We start from the raw sequence: 13346 nt of genomic DNA on the forward strand, positions 1-13346 counted from the left end.
ATTCAATTGATTACATCGTCGCCGCCAAATACAATCTAAGTAACCAAGAAATTTTATATTTCGATTTTAATGAAAAAAATTAAAAACTGAAAATTGGAGATCATGCCAAATGCAATCTGAGTTGATAAAGTTGTTCACCTCTATCGAATTACAACCTGACTTCCCCTATCCTGGTTCTAGAAAAGAAAAAGTTGCATATCTTCGCCAAATATTAAGAAGCCCTAATTCGAAAACAACTGTATTTGTGAACTTTGCCAGGAAGGATACCAATTTAGAACTTTTCAGACCATGATGAGCATATCGAAATCATCCATATATTGAAGAGAAGTTAAATCCTTATAATGATCATTAACCTATACCAATAGAAAAGATATTTAATGAAAAGAACGATGTTTCAGATCTGTCATTCACCAATTTGGTCACGCAGGCCATTGCCAGATATATCCAGATGTATCGTTAATTGCATGTTTATATGCATGCGTCAACAGAGGGAAGTGGATCGATGGTAAAAAAAAAAAAAGGAAAAATATGAGACTATATTTGGTTAGGACTGAACAGAAGTTTCTAAACCGATTTATTACACCTTATTTGCTCAAACATTCACTTCAATGCTTGTGTTAACCATTTCGAGTAGATAAAATAAACACTTTTAAAAAGACGCCAATTGGTACAAAGTAAATACTTTACCTTTTCTTCTCGTAATTCATTTACGCCATTTGACCTGGAAACATAATTTACTCCCGAGAAAAGATTGAATGGTTTACCACTGCTGATTCTGCTCCAACTTATATTATGTAATCAAGCCAATTAGGATTTATTTTTTATTCTTGAAACAAATATATCCTATGAGAGATAAATATTAAATGGAAAATATCTATAAAAACTTTCCTTGAGAATAAATCTATAAAAACCAACATTTATAGGCTTAGAATGGATGCTGATTCGATTCTAAGCAGACCAATATAAGCACGTGAACCACTGCATCATCCATTTAAACGAATGAATAGCCTTATTATATCACCTTTTTTTTTTTTTTTCCTTTAGCAATTGTCAACAATTAAATCGAATGCGATGCTCCATTCTTGTGACTCTTGTGGCTAAACAGTACCAACAAGACATCTATTACTTTGCATTTTGGAAGACAAAATGATCTTTGTGGCTACCCTTGATGAGAATCACCAAAACTCTCTAGACAAGACACACTACTTGATACGATGGAAACTGCTACCCAATAAATTCTTAACCTCGTAATCAGATACATCTTCTGAGAGGAATCGGGACGCTTTACAAAATTTATGCTCATACGGTAGAATAAAAACATCCTAGTAAAAGTTTTCTATAAGCTTCAAATCAAATTCGGTGGAACTCTGTATCCATATCCATATTCTGATTAACGCAAAAATAAAGAAGCAAGAGCCAACAAAAACAGCAAATAGTAATAATGATGCCACTACCACCAACAGCAACAGGCAACATCAGTAATCCATAGTTCATGTGTATCTGAGAAATAATTCAAATAACACAAGAACCATACATAAAATTTGTGAAAGTGTATATATATATATATATATATATATATATATATATATATATATATATATATATATATATATATATGTATGGATGTATGTATACATATATATGCATGTATACATACATCTATGCATGTATGTATACATATATACATATACATACATACATACATACATATACATACATATATATATATATATATATATATATATATATGCATGTGTGTGTGTGTATATATATATGTATGTATGTATGTATGTATGTATGTATCTGTATGTATGTATGTATATGTATGTATGTATGTATCTGTATGTATGTATGTATATGTGTGTGTGTGTGTGTGTGTGTATAAAAACTAGGAGTAACTCGGCAGTCCAAGCAGAAATCGGAGAAATTTTGCCCAGACAAATTTCATGAACAATTCCGGAATGTTTCAAGAATCTGGGAATATCGTCATCATAATACCCAGCAAAGTGGCTAAAGGCCATTGCAACATTAACAGAGCTATACTTTTAAGGACACATTTGATGCTAACTGAAGATCATCACAACTGAAACACAAAGTAACCACAGTTGAACAATAAATAGCAAGACATAAAGCATATATCCACCAACTTGTCGAAGCTTGATACACGAACATCATTACTGCTAGCAATCAAGGAGATCTTGTTTTTGTAGGAAGTATCCCTATCTGCCCTTCACATGATCCTCAGCAGCTTCCACTGGCAAGGAATTCCAAGATATCTCCCTTCATCTCTTCGAACCGCTCCTCGGATAGAGACACCATTTCCAAGAAACTATATAAATTCCCTTCTGATGCTTCCTCATAGTCCTGTCTCCGCTTCAATGCAAAATGTCCACTGAGCTCCCATATTGCTGGATTCACTTGCTTTTCAAGGATCTCTTGGCTAACTTCACCTTTGGCCTTTTTCTCAGCATACCACTGCTCATTCATTTTGGACATCAAAAAATATATACATTTGACTTGATTTGTATTTAAGAAAATATGTGCATAGTGTAAGCATTGAAGGGATTTGCACCTAACTGGAATTACCTGTGGTAAGAGAAAAATCTTCTTGCCAGAATCAGATATAAGGGCATTGTAGGGGCAGTTGTTATCTTGAAGGAAAATGCAGGCACTGGAGACAACAGTTGATAGATCCTGCAAGCTACTCCCACCTTCTAAAACAAGACCTCTTACAGGATAATGTAACAGTTGAGAAATCTTCACCCCACTCCCTAAAGTTGCAATCCTCTGAAAGGGAGCCTTTTCCACAGGGAATGGTTCTGTCAAGTAGTAAGCCTGCCACCATGAGGTGAGCAAGAAAACAAGAAATTTCAACTGAGCTTATATCATCCAATGAAGAAACTACGAAAAGCTGTAAAGGGGTTGCAACCTGGAAGTGGAGGTGATTAATGGTGGCAAAGGCACCAAGACTGTTATAACCCACTCTGAAATAGGAATTTTTGGCTTCCCTTGCCATGTGCATGGCAAGCAAGAAGCTCTCTCGATCAATCCGCTGCGGCATGCAGTCTAGCACATGAGGGATCAAAAGCACATGGCCATATGCTATAGGGCTAACCTGCAACAAAACAGAAGAGTCCAACAATTTCTTGTATCATCAAAGAAGATAAACAGAAGTGGTTCCAAAAGATATATGGCCACATTGATGGCAATCACATTTGGGGAGGCTGATGGCATAACAGGAGCATGTTGGACATACTGGACCACATCATTCTCACTTTCTTCAAATCTAAAGAGCACCTCCTCTTGCCCTATTTTTGTAAAGTTGAACTTTCTTCCATCAAAGGGTTGGAGGACCTTGTCGAGTCCGAACTCAGTTGGCCGTTTCTTGAGGTCACGACCTTCAACCAGTACTACCATAAACCCATATTCTCCTGGAAGTATCTATACATAAACACATTCAAAGAATAATTATGTAAAGAAGCCCACCCATATACATGCAGTGTCAATGGATGGGAACGCAGGTGAGAACTAGAATACTAAAAGATGGTGCAGACCTTAGTTTCACAGGCAGTGATATCATGGTGGAACAGTCCTCTAAGCCTGCGGTCCTCCCACTGTAATAAAAAACGACTTTAAGCTCACATGGACTAAGCAAATGGAGAAATCCAATCATAAATAAAGCTTCTAACTACCTCCTTGAGAAGCCTATCAAGGAATAATGACTGAGGCTCTTTCTTATCTGAGGGAGAAGTATACTCCTGGGCAGCCTTGCTGAAACAATAGAGAGGAAGCTCCCCCCCTATCCATTGAATTTTCCGGCACATTTTGAGGGTGACCAAATACACCAGATAAATTAACAGAAGACCTATCTTGTAATAAATGATGACAGCATATAATAATAAGCCAATATATAATAATTCCTAAGGTTTCTGGCCTTTAAATTATTAATTCTTGATTTACATAACAAGCTTCTTGCGGCTTTTTAACGAATACATATTGCGCATTTCTCTTTTCTCAAACTGCTGGGGATTATGCACTGAGACTGTCAACACCCACATTAGTTTCTTACCAAAATCCATTCATGGATTGTGTTTTGTTTTTTTTTTTTTTTGCTTCTTTTCATTTTTTGCCAACCAATTCTTCACAACATGATCTGATACATGAGTTCTTTTGTGAGGTTGGTTCTCGGTGTCGTCTACGTGTCTTTGGGAAAACTGTCTGGGTACAGATTCAGAGCAACTAGATGGATCATGTTAGAAATGCCATGGATCAAAAAAAAAGAAAAAAAAGGAAAAAAGAAAAAGAAAGAAACAAAAGAAGCAGGATTTATGGCATCATTGATTAAATCATAAAAGTTTTTTTAATGGAATAACAAATTATGACATTTGTGCCAACTTTCTTACAAGAAATAAGGTTTATTTAGGTTGTCACACTAATCACAGATGTGCTTGGAGCCGTGGGTTAAAAGACTGAAACGAGCTTTTGATGGTAGGAGTACCTCGAAGAAGACGGCACTTGGAGAGGCAATCGCGGACGAACTCCTCCCCTCCGCGCTCCCCGTTGTTACCATCTTGGCCCTCTTGGTTGCCAGACATCACCGTCGGAAATTCTTGATGCTTCGTTCCTAGCTCTCTTGGTACCGCTCGGCCTATCTGACCCCTTCCGCAATCCCGATCCATCGTTTTATTTGCATTTGGGAGTCTCCTATCAGTCCTGCCATTACCCGAAAATAAGAGCCGGCACATGCAGCCGGCTTGCAAACAGTTTGCGACCGTTCATACAAAGATGGTATGGTTTGGTTGTTTGTTCGTAGCCTTGGACTGTATTAATATAGGTTCGATGTTGGTGATTTCACCGTCCGATCTTTGATTGATCTGATTTAAGATGCGTTCGAAAACTTAATCAATACCAGACGTGTTAAAAGTGGCTTCATACCAAAATTTTGTTTGTGCTGATTGTGGTGATATGATCTTTTGACTGATTCACAGTAAATTGCTGCTCAAACTGCAAGTTTATTGATTTTCAAATATTTAAGCCTGTTGACGCTTGAAGTCAAGTGCCGCATTTTTATCGTTTCTTTAACTGGACTAGGGATGGATTTGAGGTCGTCCCGAAGCTTTGTAATAATGAAGGGTGCATCCTTCTGTTTTGTTTTAGTATAACTTTTAGTACATCTGTCTATCTTTTGCTTCTTTGATCATTCATCAATCCATCGAGGTTATTTATTCTGACATTCGAGACTTTAGTCTTGTAATAGTTAGTTTCCAGCTTGCGTCATGTCGCTATCTACATTTTGCCATTTTGGAGCCAATATGAATTATGGATAGCATACAATTTAACTATACTTCGAAGTAAAATTTATATACCTAAAAGTTGATAAGACTGTCTTTGAATATATCTTTCAAGTGCCGAGCATCATGTCTTGCTTCCTAGCACAACCCATAATTATGAACTCTCATGTCAGAAGATCTAATAAAAAAAGTATGGATGTAACATAGGGAGAAAGGACATAAGCAGGCATGGAGAATTTGGGTTCTATGATAGAGCTTATAAATAATAGAACCACACTTACTTTTCATTCTAAATAATGCTAGATTTTAATAAATGAATGAATGAGATTTAATGGAGGGTTTGGAGCATGTTTTCTTCTATTTTTGGAATAATATATGCACCCATAACCCTCTTTCTCTTAGAACATTGTCAAGAGAGTCGCATAGGATCCTGTTTTGGAAAAGAGATGGACGTGTTAACATGTCCTTGATGCGGAGATGGTTGCTTGAATTGTAGCAATGATGATTAGAGCATTGTTATAATTTCTTGTAATAATGGAGGCTAGTCGGAACAAAAGCTATAGGGCCAGGCACTATAGAATATGATATGGGACGGGCTTTCTATTTTGCTTTTTTTTTTTAATATTAATTTTTAAAAATATATAAAAATCAAAAATCCTTTCTATCAATGGAGTTATTAGTCTCGTAATTTAAAATAATATGATATTATTTTTTTAATAATATATTTTTATTGATATATACTATATGATTAAATGATATACACTAAATAAATTAATTATCAAACAAATTAATATATATCTCCAAATAAATCAATATACAATTTTTGAAATATGGAGTTTAGTAATACATGATATACGATCAAATAATACATATTAATAAATTAGTCATCTAGCAATCTAATATACATCTCCAACTAAATTAATATATAATTTTTAAAATATTATATTATCAGTACACACTACATAGTATTGTGATACACACTCATCAATTTTTTGATATATACTATAAATTTTTTTGATATATGTTGGATATAAAATACCTCCCAGCCGAAGTTCGTGATAGGGGCGACCCTCCGGGGATTTTACTGACGTCAGACCTCCGACGACATCTCGCCGAACCTCTCTGGCGGCCGAGCCTCCGCAACATTCCCAAATTCTGTCGACGGATGAACCCCCACCAACGTCGACCGGACTCACCATGACAGGCGGATTCCACCCAAGTTCGGCGGTGGTCGACCACCTGCTGGAAGACTTCGTCCGGACTCCTACGGGAGCCGGACTTCATCCCCGACTTCAACTGCTGGAAGGCTTCGTCCGGACTCCTACGGGAGCCGGGCTCCGTCTCCGACCTCAACTGCTGGTAAACTTCGTCCGGACTCCTAAGGGAGCCAGACTTCGCCCGGACTCCTACGGGAGCCAGATCTCGTCTCCGACTCCGGCCGCAGGAAGACTTCGTCCGGACTCCTACGGGAGTCGGACTTCGTCCCCGACCTCAACTGCTGGAAGACTTCGCCCGGACTCCTACAGGAGCCGGGCTCCGTCCCCGACCTCAATTGCTGGTAAACTTCGTCCGGACTCCTAAAGGAGCCGGACTTCGCCCCTGACTTTAATTGCAGGTAGACTTCACCCGGACTCCTACGAGAGCTAGATCTCGTCTCCGACTCCGACCGCAGGAAGACTTCGTCCGGATTCCTACGGGAGCCGGACTTCATCCCCGACCTCAACTGCTGGAAGACTTCGCCCGGACTCCTACGGGAGCCGGGCTCCGTCCCCGACCTCAATTGCTGGTAAACTTCATCCGGACTCCTAAGGGAGCCGGACTTCATCCCTGACTTTAATTGCAGGTAGACTTCGCCCGGACTCCCACGGGAGCCAGATCTCGTCTCCGACTCCGGCTGCAGGAAGACTTCGTCCGGACTCCTACGGAAGCCAGACTTCGTCTCCGACCTCAACTGCCGGAAGGCTTCGCCCGGACTCCTACGGGAGCCGGGCTTCGTCCCCGACCTCAATTGTTGGTAAACTTCGTCCGGACTCCTAAGGGAGCCGGACTTCGCCCCTGACTTTAATTGCAGGTAGACTTCACCCGGACTCCTACGGGAGCCAGATCTCGTCTCCGACTCCGGCCGCAGGAAGACTTCGTCCGGATTCCTACGGGAGCCGGACTTCATCTCTGACCTCAATTGCTAGAAGGCTTCGTCCGGACTCCTACGGGAGCCGGGCTCCATCCCCGACCTCAACTGCTGGTAAACTTCGTCCGGACTCCTAAGGGAGCCGGACTTTGCCCCTGACTTTAATTGCAGGTAGACTTTGCCCGGACTCCTACGGGAGCCAGATCTCGTCTCTGACTCCGGCTGCGGGAAGACTCCGTCCGAACTACCACGGAAGCCAGACCTCGTCCCCGACTTCGACTGAAGGAAGACTTCGTCCGGACTCCTACGGGAGCCGGACTCCAAGCTCCTCTCAGACGGGTAGCTAGCCACCTCTCTCCGTCAGACACTCCAGTCGAACTTCGACCGACAGGCTTGGACCTCCTGGCAGGCCGTAGTAACGGCTACGACTCTGCCCCACTTCCTGCAATAAATTCCACGCGGCTCCATCACTCCCTGGCAGGCCGCAGTAATGGCCACGACTCTGCTCCACTTCTTGCGACAGATTCTGCGCGGCTCCATCACTCCCTGGCAAACCACAATAATGGCCACGATTCTATTCCACTTCCTACGACGGATACCACGCAGTTCCTCCACCCTCTGGCAAGTCGCGACAACGGACGTCGCTCCACTCCCCGCAACAGACTCCACGTGGCATGTCTTGGTGACGGCCACGATCCCACTCCACTACTCTTCGCAACAAACTCCTCCTGACCCTGGGCAGCCCACTGCCAGACGGTTGTGGACATCGCTATCAGTCTGTTGTCCCCTCCGCCTGTAAAAGGGGGACCCAGATACGTTATTCTCTAAGCTCTAATTTTCTATCCCAAAACTCTGCTAAAATTTTCGTTCGAGCACTCCATTCTTGTTGAGACAGAGAACTGACTTGAGCGTCGGAGAGTCTTGCCGGAGCAATCCCACCTCCGGTTTAGACTTCTTTTGCAGATCCCGACGGCGACCGCGGCTCCCTCGACTCCAGCTTCTCCGTCGCAGGCGGATTTTTGCACCAACAATATATATTTGGTAGTGATGCAATATATACCTCTAGATAAATCAATACTTAACCTTTAGAACATGAATTCATCAATATATAATATAGGACTAGATGATACATAATGAATTAGTTATCTAGCAACTTAGTAGATATCTCTAAATAAATTGATATATAGTTTCAGAATATTATGTTCACTAGTACGCATTATATCATATAGTAATATATATTCATTGACTTTTTGATACATACTGTAAGTTTTTTTGATACAAACTTAGCAATGAGCTAATATACATCTTCAAATAAATTAATACATATTTTTTAGGATATGCTTTTTATTTGGAGATAGGGATTGGATGACTATTGGGTGTGTCTTAAAAAAGCCTGCAGTATGTATCAGAAATATGATGAGGATATATTATCAAACTATATAGTATGTACTAATGAATATAATATTTCTAAATTATGCATCAATTTGCTTGAAGGTATGTATTCGATCACTAGATAACTAATTTGTTAAATATATATCATTTGATTGTATATTATATGTCAGTGAACTCTATATTCTGAAAAATGTATGTTGATTTATTTATCATTGTGTATTGATTTGTTGATGATTAATTTATTTAGTATATATCGTATGGTCTTACAGTACGAATTTGTCACGCCCCGAACCGAACATCCGGGTCGGATACGTGATGGCCGCACACTCCTTAGAGCAAGCCCTAAAGAATATGCAAGGCCAAAAATTTAACACTTCACCATCTTTAACAATCACAAGAAAAATTAAAAAAAATCTAATCCAAAGATAATAATATGAATTATTAAAGATTTCATCATAACATGAATATCATACTCTGACAAAATAAATTTTTTTCTTTAATTTAACTATATCAAAATACTTTTGATCCACTTAGAAAAGTAAGTTTTTGACTTGAAATTCAATACAACTTGAAAGATCAAGGAATCATATTCAGAATATGATATTTTGAGTAACCAAAAATTTCATCAAGATGTGTATCTCATATTCTCATAATAAAATTTAAGTATATATATATATATATATTTTTTTTTTCATCTAAGATTGAGTTTCATATATGACCTTTTATAGGTTTAGTGCTCAAAAATATTTCTCTCTCATATGATGAAATTTCTTCTTAGACCATATCCTAACTTCCTTCTGATAAATTTAAAATTTGTAATGCTCAGATAATTAACATCAAAATCAGAAAAGTTATCATGATCTTCAATCATATAAGTTTTCCATTCCAAAATCCTCTAGTATACTTAACATAACTTATCAATAATTCCCACTTTATTCCAAGGTCAACTCTTTTCATACTTAGGTCAACCTTACTAATTGAAATCTAAGATATAACTCATCAATTCTATTATAGATATCATATGCCACTTATACATAAATTTCATCTTAACATCTATTGATTCGAAATCTAAATATTGAATTTTCTCTTTTATATCTATCATGTTCCTCATGATCATAAACTAAGTTCAGATATCACTAGAATTACAATTCTGAATAATTATAACCTTAAACTCAAATACCACTTAAATCATATTTCCTAGTGATCATAACCTAAACTCTAATATCATACTATCATACCTTTAATGATCAAAATCTTAAACTCCGATATTATCAATCATACTCTAGTGATTATAATCCCAAAGTTTTGATATCACTTATATGACAATCCCTAGTGACCTTAAACTTGGGCTCTAGTACTATTCTGTCATATCCTAATCACTTGTATCATTGTCTCCAAATGAACATAACCTAAGGTCTAAGCTCAGATGCCACTCTGTCACATCCTACTGATCTTACATAAAATTTTAATATCTCTTCATAATCTCTAGTGATCTTAAACCTAAGCTTTGATATTATTCTATCACATCCTAATTATTTATATCATAATCTCCAATGATCATAACCTAAGCTCTATTATTACTCTGTAATATTTAAATCACTTATATTATAATCCTTAATGATCATAACCTGAGCTCTGATACCATTCTGTCACGCCCCGAACCCAACATCCGGGTCGGATACGTGATGGCCGCACACTCCTTAGAGCAAGCCCTAAAAAATATGCAAGGCCAAAAATTTAACACTTCACCATCTTCAACAATCACAAAAAAAATTTAAAAAAAATCTAATCCAAAGATAATAATATGAATTATTAAAGATTTCATCATAACCTGTATATCATACTCTGATAAAATAAATTTTCTTCTTTAATTTAACTATATCAAAATACTTTTTCTCTCCCCTCTCTCTACCTTCTCTCTCTAGTTTCTCTCTCTATTTTCTCTCTCTAGATCTTTCTCTCTTTTTATGGATTTTATCTCTCTAGAATCTTTCTACTCTCTCTCTGATTACATCACCGACCCTAAGATAAATTTGAAATAAAAATATGATGATTTGAGATTGCTTCGAAATTCGTGCGGTAGATCTGATCCCAGTCCGATTCTATTTGAAATTTGTAACACTTGATTCATATTGAGTCACCCTGATAGGACCTTTGATGATCTCGATCATGATTGCCTCATCGAAAGAATACGAAGATTCTCTCTCCACTTTCTCTCTCTACTTTCTCTCTCTAGAATTTCCTCTCTCTAAAAGTCTTATGGATCAGTGGAGGATCTAGATACTTAGATAAATCCTAATTTTGATTAATCCTAAGAGAGGTCCTCGATCTGTGTTATTAGGATCGATTATCGATAATTTTCTCCATATATGATCTTTATATTTGATCAGGGTTATGAAGAGATGATTATCTGCAAATGATATCGAGTGGAATATTTTGTTAAAGAATTCATAAATTAAAGAAGAACATTGATTTTTGTGCTTGGATCAGTCACCGGTAAAGATAAGAATCCCTATACATGATCATCATTATATATGTTATTTTACCGTTGGTTTTATCTCATTGATTTTGCATCGTTGGATTTGAGATCGATGAATTTGTTATATCTGAGACATTGTTATTTATTTATGTGATTTTGAGCATGAGTATGCTATATCAATACAAATGTATCAGCGATTGATGGCATGATTATGTGTATGACATATTTATTACACTGCAAAAGATGAATGATTAATAAAGTTAAATATCATAATTTTATGAAAATGAAAAAAAAGAGAAATATGGTTTGGACTGACCTTGTCATGTGGAATAGCCTGCCAGGAGCTTATGCTTGGGACAGCCCCCACAGGCTTATATGTGGAAGAATATGATCCGAGAAAGATCATGAAGAATCTGATCCGAAAAAGATCATGAATGATTTGATCCGAGAAAGATCATGACCACTTTGATCCGAGAAAGATCATGAATATTTCGATCCGAGGAAGATCACAGAAATCGATCCGAATAAAAGATCGTCGCATGATCCTGGTAGTCCAAAGCCAAAGCCAAAGCTAAAGCTAAAGCGAAAAAGAAAGGAATTAAAGATGATGTGATAATAGAAGAAAATAGAAAGATAAGACATGAAACAATCGTTGAATAAAATTGTTTCACTTATTTAACATATGATTATGCATCTCTTTTGATAAAATAGATAATCTATAAATATTTGCAGTATTTTGGACAGTGAACATCGACTTTTATGTGTTATTATTTATTTTTATTTTCAGATTATATTATTATATTGGTGTGATATGGAAATTCTTACTGGGCTGTAAAGCTCACACCTCTTCATTTTCTTTTTCTTCTCAGAGTTACAAGATGTCCATGGTTGGCTATGGTATGGATTTGTGAGTGAGCGGATGCATAGATAGAGTACCGTTGATACCTGATCAGAGGATTGAAGGAATGTTAATTGTAATTATGCAAGATTTTATGAATTATTATTGAAATTAATTGTTATGGATGTTAAGGTTGTAGTGATTTAATTTGGCCTTGCATATTCTTTAGGGCTTGCTCTAAGGAGTGTGCGGCCATCACGTATCCGACCCGGGTGTTGGGTTCGGGGCGTGACAGAATTAGTAAAAAGTATATATTGAAGATGAGAAAGAAAGAGAATGTTATTTTTTTTTGAATCACAAGAATAATAATAATATTGTCAGTTAAAATTTTTTTTAATTTTTAAACTTATTTTTTAAGATTGGTATTAAAAAAAAATATGATAAATTATGAAGCCCGCACGATATGATATTTTATAATGCCCGTACTATATGATTTTTATTTGCTTACATGCTGGAAGTGTCCAACTCAAAAAAAAAAAAAAAGAATACCAAATAATAATTATACTAATTAATGCAGTGTATCGGATCCAATTTCTGCCACCAGAGGCCTTCATTCTAACTCTCCTTTTGATCTTCATTTTACATGCATCCTAATTGTAAAAGCATGGAAAGAAAATATTGTGATCACCTTCAGGTAGTAAGCGGAAATTGGATGTAATACCATCAACAACTTATGATATATGCCAATCTTTCATTTCTTTGATTTTTTACCAAAATAAAGCATTCTTTTAAAGCAACCCTCATTATCATCGGAAAGAACAAATCTGACTCTTTGAATTTGGCTCCAAGTATTACCCTCACATTATTCTTAATGGTTCCTCTCACACTCCTCTCATTAGGCTTGATAAACTTCAGTTACCTTGATACATTATAATGGGGAGGTGTTATCTAAGGTTTTTGGTCCTATATGTATATTCAATATATGATTAATATGGGACTAAATATTTCTTTTGTCTTCACAACTTCACTCTCCATTAATCATGTTATCATAATTATTTCACATGATCTAAGAGTTCCAACTTAAATTTAATAACCTTAGAGAATTTACTATTTTATTATATTTACAATATTTAATATTGATGTATCCACTGCATTACATAACCAAAATGGGATATAGTAGGGTTGTTATACCTTTTTGCTCTATATAGTAGTTTTTAT

General features: G+C 37.1%; 1 protein-coding gene across 2 annotated transcripts; it reads right to left on the reverse strand.

The window, feature by feature from the left end:
• Positions 1-2020: 2020 nt before the first annotated feature.
• LOC105041039 (GDP-L-galactose phosphorylase 2) lies at positions 2021-4802 on the reverse strand. Of its 2 annotated transcripts, none has more exons than XM_019849087.2 (7): positions 4499-4802; positions 3693-3865; positions 3555-3614; positions 3214-3441; positions 2930-3115; positions 2587-2835; positions 2021-2475 (listed from the first exon to the last, which is right to left on the reverse strand). In XM_019849087.2, the coding sequence occupies exons 1-7, from the start codon at positions 4743-4745 to the stop codon at positions 2242-2244; spliced, it is 1377 nt and encodes a 458-aa protein (XP_019704646.1). In that variant the 5' UTR covers positions 4746-4802; the 3' UTR covers positions 2021-2241. The 2 variants fall into 2 exon arrangements, with proteins under 2 accessions (XP_019704646.1, XP_019704645.1); XM_019849086.2 differs by having other exon boundaries at positions 3199-3441.
• Positions 4803-13346: the final 8544 nt, after the last annotated feature.

Source organism: Elaeis guineensis, chromosome 3 (genome assembly GCF_000442705.2).
Source record: "Elaeis guineensis isolate ETL-2024a chromosome 3, EG11, whole genome shotgun sequence".
NCBI classification, from domain to species: Eukaryota; Viridiplantae; Streptophyta; class Magnoliopsida; order Arecales; family Arecaceae; genus Elaeis; species Elaeis guineensis.

Bases quoted from the DNA above. Each gene is read 5' to 3' on its own strand.
- LOC105041039 (XM_019849086.2), bottom strand. From the start codon at position 4,745: ATGTGCCGGCTCTTATTTTCGGGTAATGGCAGGACTGATAGGAGACTC. The intron at 3,442-3,554 runs GTCTGCACCATC...GTTTATGTATAG, and splicing joins TCACTGCCTGTGAAACTAAG to ATACTTCCAGGAGAATATGG. The intron at 2,476-2,586 runs GTAATTCCAGTT...ATGAATGAGCAG, and splicing joins AGATTTTTCTCTTACCACAG to TGGTATGCTGAGAAAAAGGC.